We start from the raw sequence: 11,143 nt of genomic DNA, 5'->3' as shown, positions 1-11,143 counted from the left end.
GAAACAAAAACAGGAGCAAAGAGAAGACCTTGCTTCCATTTCTTGGAGTTCATTTCTCCAAATATTATTTTATGTGATCAGATACACATAGGCATTGTGCCTTTGTGTTCCTCTCCTAAATTGTAGAAAACATGTAGTAATAAATTTTGTCTGATGTAATGAGGCTTTATAATTGCTTCTGACTGCTGGCCAATTTTGTCTCAGTTTACCAAATTCATCCAACTCTGGGCTTGGGTGCTGTCCTTCAGCTCTTCAGCTCAAGGGAAGTGCTCTACTACTTGAGCCACGGTTCCACTTCCTGTTTTCTGGTGGTTAATTGGAGATAAGGGTCTCATAGACTTTCCTGCCCGGGCTGGTTTGAACTGCAATCCTCAGATCTTAGCCTCCTGAGTAGCTAGGATTACAGGCGTGAGCCACCAGCACCTAGCTTGCTATTTATCTTTCAAATTGATTGTAATGTCTTTTTCATTCCCTTGTTAATATAAAGTCTTTTGAATGTATTTATAAAAATTTATTCTTGATCTTTCTGAGCAAGTGTTCACATCATTATGATTTTTAGCCTCTATTACATCTCCTTTGTTTCATGTATGAATTGTCTTTTTCTTTTACTGATATATACTTATAAATGAAAGTTCCACTTTGCTTTGTTATACTGTAGTAATTTAGTTTGTATTTACCTTGGAGCAAGTCATTGGGGCCCTAAAAGCTGTTCCCTTAAAATGAAGCAAGAAGAAAGTCTGCTTATTTCACTCTTTGACAATCTCTTTTACTTCCTCAGTTTTTTCACATTTATTGACAGAATTGGTTTTGGTGATCTTATTGTATATTCATGAGTATTACAAAAAGGAAGGAAATCTTGTAATGTTGAAGTTTGAAAGGCTTGTCAACATTTCAGTGTGTGTCAAGTACTGAGCTTGTTTAATATCTGACTATTTTAATTGTTTCTTCTCATTTTCTCCAATCTTGGAAATAAGACATTAGCCATTCATTCCTCACCCTTAGGTGCATATATATCATTGTCTAAGCTGCAATCCTCAGTCCATTTGTATTCTTCTTGCTCCCTGCAAGCAATGGCACCTAAAACCATGATCTCATTCTTTTCTAATATGATGCCAACTACAACTCTTCAGCTCAGGTCTTCTCCAGTGCTCAATTTTTATCACTTCCCTTTTTATCATGATGTATTAATTGTACAAGATATAGAATTCATTATGACATTTCCAGACATGCATATGATATATTTTGATCATATTCTCTCTTCCATTACTCTTTTATATCCCCAACCTTTTATCCTTTCCTTTCCCACATCTTTACTAGGCCTCTTTCTCGTTTGTCATACCTCCTACATGACAGAAACACACAATACTTGTCTTTGTGAGACTGGATTATTTTACTTAACCTGATGATCTCTAGTTTTATTCATTATTATGCAAATAACATAATTTCCAGGGCCTTTATCTATGAGTTCAGATAAAACAAAATAGTTTATATGAAACTATTATATAATTTTTTGGGAGTTAGGCAGGTCAGAATATTAAGGGATATGGTAAAGTTCAGAGATAGAATTATGCCAGGTGCTAGTGGCTCGTGCCTGTAATCCTAGCTAGGAATTATGCCAGGAGCTAGTGGCTCATGCTTGTAATCCTAGCTACTCAGGAGGCTGAGATCTGAGGATCCTGGTTCAAAGCCTGTGGGGCAGGAAAGTCTATGAGTCTATCTCCATTTAACAATCAGAAATGTGGCTCAAAGCGGTAGAATTCTAGCCTTGAGCAGAAAAGCTCAGGGTCAGTGCCTAGGCCCTGAGTTCAAGCCCCATGATTGGCTTAAAAAAAGAGATAAAAATTATGCCATATTTTGTTCAGAAAGAACATATAGGAGATATTAGAAGGAGATTGATAGATTTGGATGACATTATGTAATGTCCTAAGAATATGAAACACTATGTAAAAATAATAGCACAGTCAAAACAGTATTACACACAAAATGACAAAATCCTGGAATAACTTAAGAATATAAGGAGTGAGAGTAGGTTTAAATTTTTTTTTTCTGAAGGCTAGAACTCTACCACTTGAGACACAGCTACACTTTTTTTGCTTTTTGGTGGTTAATTGGAGATAAGAGTCTCAAGGCCTTTCCTGCCCATGAACTGTGATGCTCAGCCTCTTCAGTGGCTAGGATTATAGTCATGAAGGCAGGAGCCACCGACCCTGGCAACAGTAGGTCTTACACTATAATTCTAAGGATTATCTGGGCAAGACAAAAAAGCATAGTGAGGTGATCTAATTCCCTAGTTCAATTACACAGCTAAATTTCCTTTTAGAATTATTTAATAGCGGCTCCCATGGTGAAAGACTACACTAATATTCTAATACCACCATTATCCTTGACTGGATAAAACTGTATCAAAATACCACATATTACCGTTATAAGCAGAAGGACATTTTACTGTTACAATTGATTTTTTTTTTGCAGGGCTCCCTTCATGTCTCTGTTTCTCAGGCTGTAGATGAAGGGGTTCAACATGGGAGTCACCACAATGTACACCATTAACTTGGCAGTCTCCTTCACTGTACAATTATTAGCTGATGGACATAAGTATAGATCAATAACTGATCCATAGAACAGTGATACAAGGGACACCAACAGAGACAGACAAGGCCACAGGTTAAGACTTTGTAGATATCCTGAGAAGGTGGGGCCTTGAGGATGGAGGAAGCAGTTCTTAAGTAGGACATGATACTAGGTAAGAATGGGGTGGCTACAGCAAGCCTTCCCACCAGAAACATCTCAAAATCACTCACTGATATAAGTGTGAGCATGCCAGCCTTACAGAATTGGGGAATTCTGTTGTTTTCATAGAAAAGACAACCTGGACATGAGCATGTGCACTATTGGTATGGAAGATGGTAGCACCTAGGACAGCACCATATTATGCCATCATTTCCACACCTTCTCTTCCCCCTCTCATCCCCACCCTGCATCCCTGCATACAGCTTGAGCTTCGTGATCCTGGTGTATACAGTGACAATCAAGTGGCCACACATAGCAGTATTTCTTCATTGGATTGCTGCATCTGTGGCTATTACATGGGTTGGAAGTTTTAATCATTCATAGTCTTCAGTTTGAAGTGTTTTCATCAATAAGGTAGGACCATTTATTGGGTGGCACGCAGTCTAATTACTTTCCTCTGGACTGCTCAGTAACTCAAATATGCCTGATGCCTGTGTGCTTAGGGAACCAAAGCTAGTTCCCCAGTACTCCTATTATAGAGAATTACCTGGAGTCTCTTGTGTTTCTTTGTGTATGGGTTAGTGTGTTATGAGGCTAGGTGATCAGGTATCAGTTGTCCCTTTCTGTGCTGTTTCCCACTTAGAAGCTTCCCTTTTTGGTGTACTGGGAGTTATTGCTTTTTTAGTCAATGGGCCAGGAAAGTTTCCTCTTGCTGCCCAGGTCGCTGCCTTGTGCTCTCCCTTGTGTTAGTACATGGAAAACCTTTCAGGCATTCCCCTGAATGTGCCTGACAATAGCGATGGGGAGAACAAATGATGCACTGAATTCTGATACACAAAAGAGATAGTTAAATGTAGTAATAAGACTATTACAAACACCAACACGCTCACTAATGAAATTGAAAAGGAAATAGGACACTTACAGGGTAAACTAGAAGTATAAATACCCTTAGAGGTATAGGTATTAATAATGAAGTAATGGAATGGAGAAAAGGAAAAAAAAAGATAGGAAATTGAGAAGTATATGGGTGGTGATGCTATCTGAAACAATAGTGAAAGAACAGATACCAAATACGGAGAGACAAAACAGGAAAGAAAATAAGAGTGCAACAACATTAAGAGAAAAGCAGTCAAAATTTCTTAGTTATTTAGGAGGAGAGTTGATCTCCTCTCAGGATTTTCTTTTGCAGTTTTCTTTGGGTTGAGACATCCTTTTCTCTTTTTGAAGTCCAAATACCTTAAGCCAGAAACTCTTGTTTGGGTTGGAGATACACTTCAGTGACTTTGGTGTGTTTTATTATTTTACCTTCAAATATATGTGTAAGTATATCTATCTATCTATATATTATATATATATATATGTATGCAACATTCTTCAGTACTCTTTGAAGCTCAAGATACTTTCCTCTCCCATTCCACTTTCTTTCAACTACACCCCCCATTTAATAATTGAATTACTTACTTAATTTCACTATTTTTTTTGTGCTAGTCCTGGGGCTTGAACCCAGTGCTTGGGCACTGTTCTTGAGCTTTTGTGTTCAATGTTAGTGCTCTAACTTGAGTCACAGCTTAATTTCTGTTTTTTTTTTTTAATGGGTAATTGGAGATAAGAGTCTCATGCATTTTCCTAACAGGACTGGCTTTGAACCATGATTCTTAGATCTCAGCCACCTGTGTAGCTAGAATTACAGGTGTGGGCCGCCAGTGCCCAGCTCTTCCATTGACTTTTTTTCTTCCATTGACTTTTTTTTTATTGTAAAGATACTATACAGAGGGTTATAGTTACATGAGCAAGGTAATGAGTACACTTCCTATTGAGCCTTGTTACCCCCTCCATTGTTTTCCCCCTACCATCCCTTCCTTCCCTACCTTCTCCGAGGTTCTTTTTTTTAAAAATTGTGATGAAGTGATTACATAATTTCCAAAATTTCACAGTATTGTGGAATAATGATGCTCATTTAAAGTCACAAGTTCATTCTAACTTTCCTGGAGCAAACTGTCTATCACGGTCTGTAACATATAACGGTGTACATATATACACCATACATGTGATCAGCAGCATGGGGATATTTAGTAGTGGTTTGACCAGATGAGTGGAAGTTCTTTGTTTCTTAAGTCCTGTTAATTTTGTTGTATCACCTAACATTTTGGATTTAGCATCCACTCATCAGGGAGACCATGTACCGTTTGTCTCTTTGCTCTTGGCTTACCTCGCTCAGCATGATTCCTCCTAGTTCCATCCATTTCCCTGCAAATGCCATTATTTTGTCATTTCTAATGGCTGCATAATATTCCATTGTGTATAGATACCACAATTTTTGGATCCATTCATCTGTGGTGGGGCATCTGGGTTGTTTCCATATCCTAGCTATTGTGAACAGTGCTGCAATAAACATGGAGGTGCATGTGTCCTTGTATATTGGTTCCTGTTGTTCAGGGTAGATGCCTAGAAGTGGTATGATTGGGACGTAAGGGAGGTCAATCTTTAGCTTTCTAAGGACCCTCCAGACTGCTTCCATTGACTTTTAACAAAGGCACAAAGACAGTTGAGAGGGGCGAAAACTTTCCAACAGTTGTGCTAGGAAAAACAAATTTCCTTACACAATAAAACCCTCACTTCATAGGTATTACTCTATTAAGATAATTCAAAATAGTCATAGGAATTAATGTTTGCCTGAGTCCTCATGACCTCATCCTCTGTGGAGTTAAAGAAGTCCAGAATAGAAACAAGAAGCATGTACAGAAGGATTGAAGGGCTGTCAAGTTGCATCGAGGAAAACCATTTGAAGCCAATGCAGGACTTATTCCTGAAGCTGTGGTTAAAATAAGAGTTGGAGCTGAGAGAACTTAGTGTAGGATACCAAACATTAGCTGTCAAACGCTAGCCTTTTCTGTCAAGGAATGTTTTACTGATTTGGATGTTGAGTATTTCACCCAAGCATTTTGGTGTTATACTTGTTAGTATAATCATTATATTGTATATTATTATTATACTTATAATTCTTGGTTTTATACTTTTGAATCACTGTGACCAAAAAGACCTAACATAGCAACTAAGATTTACTTATTTTCAGAGATTTCAGTTTGATCATCATTTGGTTCTATGTTTGTGGGACTGTGGTTGGGTAATGCACCACGGTAGAAGGTCATGAAAGAGTAAAACAGCTTGTATGAAGAAATGGAAGAATGAGAGAGAAAGGGGAGGGAGAAGAAGGGAGGGAAGGAGAGAGGGAAAGAAAAGGAAGGGTGAAGGAAGAGAGAGAGAGAGAGAGAGAAAGAAAGAGAGAGAAAGTTGGACTAGCACAAGGCTGTGTAAGGGCCTGCTCCCAGGGACCTCCTCCTTCTGACTGTGCCCTACCTAGGAAACCTCCTTGCTCCCACCACCTCCCAATAACATCACCAAATTATAAATCTATCAATTGATCAGCCCATTAATTAAATCAGAGCTGTCACAATCTAATCACTCCCCCAGTGCCTCAGCTCTGCACACTTTATTAAGGACAAAGCCTTCCATATATGAGATATACAGTGATATTTCACATTCACACCATACACACACACACAAATGTATATCTTGAGGGTGGTGGGGGGAAGAAGGGAGAGAGAGACATAGGTAATGGGAGGGTAGTATAGTGAGTTCTTCCCAGACAAGTAATGAGGTGAAAGTAACTAAATGTGTGGGAATTCTGTTATTGGGTTTCTTTTTCTATCTTCACCCAAAGAAGAATGGACCATGAGCTGAGGGAATTCTCTTATTTCTGCCCTTTCCATGCATTGGCATATATACAAAATTAGATCGTAGAAAGCTGACTTCTGTTAGCAGTATAGGATGATGTACAAGGGAGGCATGCAGTATTAAGAGATTATGACTTGGAAATCTTTAAAAAAAAAGATTTCCATGGTGGTACTCTAATTCAAAACATCTCATGATTTCATGTAAGCTTTTATATTGCTATGATATTTCAAACCATTCACTGCTTTACTGATTTCTTTTAACATTGTTTAAACCATCCTTCTCAACCTTACCCCACCGTAACTACACTCCAGCTGCAGAATGCACCAACAATGCACGAATTCAATGAGTAAGGATGCATCTATGAGCTGCTGTCCATGTCTGTTGCCTTCTAAAGAATAGTGAGTTATGGTGAAAAATCTAATAAGTCACTGCTGCAGGACTCAAGGAAGATTTGTCCTAGAGAGGTCTTGGGAAATTATTTTGTCTTTAATAAGTCACATTAGGTTCTGGATTCCTCTGGGAGAAGGTTCCCTTAGGCCCAGGGATGAATAGAAAGAGAGTAGCAGGAGTGGTGAACAGATTATGACCACAGAGACTGTTATTTCTCATGCTTATAATGAATAAAGGGAGCACAAACTTAAGCTGGGGCCCTGGAGTCATTCTCAGACATCCAAGGTGGGTTAAGTATGATGGTAATGATCTAACCTTCAATGACCTTCAACACAAAGTCTAATTTCCCCATATTGTATTATAGTTTGCAAGATATTTAGATGTGATAACCTCTGTATACTATACTTCTTTCCCTCTCAAGTTTTTCCAACATCTTACAAATATATTGTCTACTGTTTGCCAGTTGTATTTGTTAAAGAAGCATTCATTAACATCACTGAACACCATGTTCATTCAAGATGATGTCACTTCCATGTAATGACAGCTCTGTGAGGGAGGTAGGCATTAATAAGGTAGCTCTTAAGCTTTGTTTTCTTTTAAAATAATCCGTATCACTTTAGAAAATTGGACATGTCTCTTCTCACTTTTGCTTTGATTTTGATGAGAATTACTCATCTGTAATTTAAAGGCGGTGTATGTCCTTGTTGCTTCAACTCAGGGCATTTACTGTAATATCAGCTTTATTTAGATGTCAAATTGTAAAAATCTAAACAATAGAATCAGAACTGATATTTTAACAGGCTTTCCAAATGATTCACATTTACAGTAAATCTTAGAAGTTCTGTCCCTGTGAATTCTTCTGTGTACTGCAGGCTGAGAACTTCTAGGCTCTTGGGTCAGGGAGCTAGGAAGCTCATTTCCTTCTCAGCATAGCATCTGCAGGTGAGGATTCTAGGTTGTGACTTCTGGTGAAACTCTGGACACCAGAGTTGGGGGTCTTCACAGGTATGAGGCAAACGAACTGAGAAGCCAGGTGTATTATTTTCAGGAGACATTTTCCCAAGAATAGTGGGAGCAGAGAATACTGAAGTGCACCATTGATACACCTGAATTAAACACCGTTACTAGGAGGATGAGCCTAGTTTTTGGCCTCAGTTATACTTTTTCAGTGAAGGAGCATTTTCCAGCTCTTTGTGCCATTCCTGTTTCATTTTTCAGATTTAGAGCATTCTAGGGTTTATCAGTTAGCATTCTTAAGAAATCAGAGCCATGCCACACCCATATCTATTCATAAATAGGAAGAGGGAGGGATAGTGAGACCAGGAGAGACACAGAAAACGGATTTGTTTGAAGAAATTAGCTTTTGCAATTTATAAGGACTGTCAAGCTTGAATGATCAAGGCAGTCTACACTAATCTTGAGTCTGAAGGGAGTCTGCAGCTGAATTTTCTCTTTATAAGGCTGCAGACTTTGCTCTTAAGACTTCCAATTAACTGTGTGATTTTTTACATAATGAAGTTTAATCTGACTGACTCAAACTGTGCTGACTTAAATGCTAATCTCATTACAAAATACCTTCATAGCAACATCAAGCCTGGTGTTTCACTAAAACTAGGAACCAGAGCCAAGCCAAGTGACACATTAAATTATCACATAGGAGTATGGATTTTAGAGGATGAACTAAAATGAAAGCTTAGGGAGCAAAATATGTTTTGTTTATGCTGAATGTCTAAAATTACTGTATTTTATCCCACTTCAATCCCACTAACAAAATGAAATGAAGATATTTAACTGACGTCATCTGAATTTATAGGAGTAGCCTATCCAAGTTATCTGCTATTTTCCATGTTTTCAAATTTATATCCAGGGATTTGTCACAGAACATCATATAAGTTAAGCCTAGTAAGTTTCTGTTTTGGAAGGAATCACAAAAATAGTTATTCTAACTTGATAGAACTTTTCTGACTTTTAAGGTACAGGAATACATGTCTCACCCCAAAAGGCTAAATGTTTCTAGGTGCTAGCTTTGATGTATCCCTGAGGGCAGACAGCATTTACTGCATGGTGTAGAATCTAGTGAAAGTTCAACTCTAAACCTGTGATCAATAGCTCAGGTGAATACAAGGTGTTATGAGGTCAAAGTAGCAGATCTTACATAGCCTAGAGAGACTGGGAAGGTTCATCTAAGCAAGTCACATGTGCTGTACCTACAGAATAAATGAGAGTAAGCAAGGTAAGATGGAGAAGAGGGAAAAGAGTAGGAACAATGAAAGGAAGAAGTCTGGAAGTTATGATTTAAATATCCAGCATTGCTTTAGGATGGCTGTGCAGGCAGATATGGTTGTGGTGGTAGAAAAGGGTCTACTGATCAGATGAGAGAAGTGTCATTTGTGTATAGAGAGGAACCTTCCTTTTAAGAGCTGTGAAAATCTATCAAAGTATTTAATTAGAAGAGATAGGACTAGATTTTCATCTTGCAATGTACACTGTGAAAGAGATTGTTGGGAGATGAGGGCATTTTATCAGAGAAGCAGGGAGATGATTTGAGAGGAGGTTTTAGTAGTCTGTAATAAAAGATAACCATGTCTAGGATGGTGATGTTTGTGATTAATTTAGAAAACATAGGGTGTATGGAATTGGCCTTTTAGATTTATTGTGCATTATGAGAGAATGGCCCAATGGAATGAAACTTCAGCCTGAATTCTTTTACTAATATGAGGGACTGGACCAAAATGGGTAGGAAGAAAAGCAGACTGAAATCACAAATTTCATTTGGAATCTATTGTACTTGTTTTTTTTTTTTACTGCCTGTGGTATATTCCAGGGAAGATCATTATTTATCCTTAGAATGAGAGTTCTGTAGATTAAATAGACAAATACTTAACTAGAATTTTTAAGTGGAAATCTAAGCCATTTGACTACATTAGTTTTTCTGAAGGAGTATATGTAGAATAAAGAGGAGAATATTTAGACAAATAACTGAGGAACATCAACATAAAAGGGACAGAAAGGGAAAAAACAAGTTATAATTCCTTAGTATTGTCATTTGGATAGGTAACAAAAAGCTGATATAATATATATTTTTTTGTCATAGAAGCAAATAAAGAAGACAATGCAAAGGACAGAATGCAGGAACATGTGGAAAGAAGTGTTTAAAAAAGTCATTAAGAATTAAATAGATTCTACCTATGGATTTAGAGGTCAGATATTATAGTTATTGTGATGATAATGAAATCAGATATTACAGAATGCCTAAAAGACTATGTATCACAAAATACGTTCTTTTCACTTGGATTTTAAAAAAGTAATCAATTTTCTTTAAAGATACTGGAAACGAATTATGATGGGAAGGAACCAAACTATCATCTCAGAGTTCCTCCTCCTGGGCCTGCCCATCCAGCCAGAACATCAACACCTGTTCTATGCCCTGTTCCTGACAATGTACCTCACCACTGTTCTGGGAAATGGCCTCATCACTGTCCTCATCCGACTGGACTCTCATCTCCACACACCCATGTATTGGTTCCTCAGCAATCTGTCTTTCTCTGACCTCTGCTTCTCCTCTGTCACAATGCCCGAACTGTTGAAGAATATGCAGAGCCAAGTCCCAGCCATCCCTTATGCAGGCTGCCTGACACAGATGTATTTCTTTCTGTTTTTTGCAGACCTGGAAAGTTTTCTCCTTGTGGCTATGGCCTATGACCGCTATGTGGCCATCTGTTTCCCCCTGCACTACACCAGCATCATGAGCCCCAAGCTGTGTGTGGGTCTGGTGGTGCTGTCCTGGGTGCTGACCATGTCCCATGCCATGGTACACACTCTTCTTGTGACCAGATTGGCTTTCTGTGAGAACAACGTGATCCCCCACTTCTTCTGTGATTTGTCAGCTCTTGTGAAGCTGGCCTGCTCTGACACTCATGTCAATGAGCTGGTGATATTTACCATGGGTGGGCTTGTTGTTGTCATCCCGTTCCTACTTATTACAGTGTCCTATGCACGGATCATTTCCTCCATCCTCAAGGTCCCTTCCTCTCGTGGCATTCACAAGGTGCTCTCTACCTGTGGTTCCCATCTGTCTGTGGTATCACTGTTCTATGGGACAATTATTGGCCTCTACTTATGTCCATCAGCTGATAACTCTACCTTGAAGGAGACTGTCATGGCAATGATGTACACGGTGGTGACCCCCATGCTGAACCCCTTCATCTACAGCCTCAGGAACAGAGATATGAAGGGAGCCCTGGGAAGAATTCTTAGTAGGAAGATCCCCAGGAAGAATTCTTTGTAG

The 11,143-nt window shown here is 38.7% G+C and overlaps 1 protein-coding gene across 1 annotated transcript; it reads left to right on the top strand.

The window, feature by feature from the left end:
* Window positions 1-10,195: 10,195 nt before the first annotated feature.
* Window positions 10,196-11,143, top strand: LOC138830396 (olfactory receptor 1468-like). Its single transcript, XM_070026771.1, has one exon. The coding sequence runs from the start codon at window positions 10,196-10,198 to the stop codon at window positions 11,141-11,143; it is 948 nt and encodes a 315-aa protein (XP_069882872.1).

Source organism: Dipodomys merriami, unplaced genomic scaffold, assembly GCF_024711535.1.
Source record: "Dipodomys merriami isolate MVZ:Mamm:240054 unplaced genomic scaffold, mDipMer1.0.p SCAF_19, whole genome shotgun sequence".
In the NCBI taxonomy this organism is placed as follows: Eukaryota; Metazoa; Chordata; class Mammalia; order Rodentia; family Heteromyidae; genus Dipodomys; species Dipodomys merriami.
Note: the sequence above shows the minus strand (reverse complement) of the source record. Positions and strands in the feature narration are given on the sequence as shown.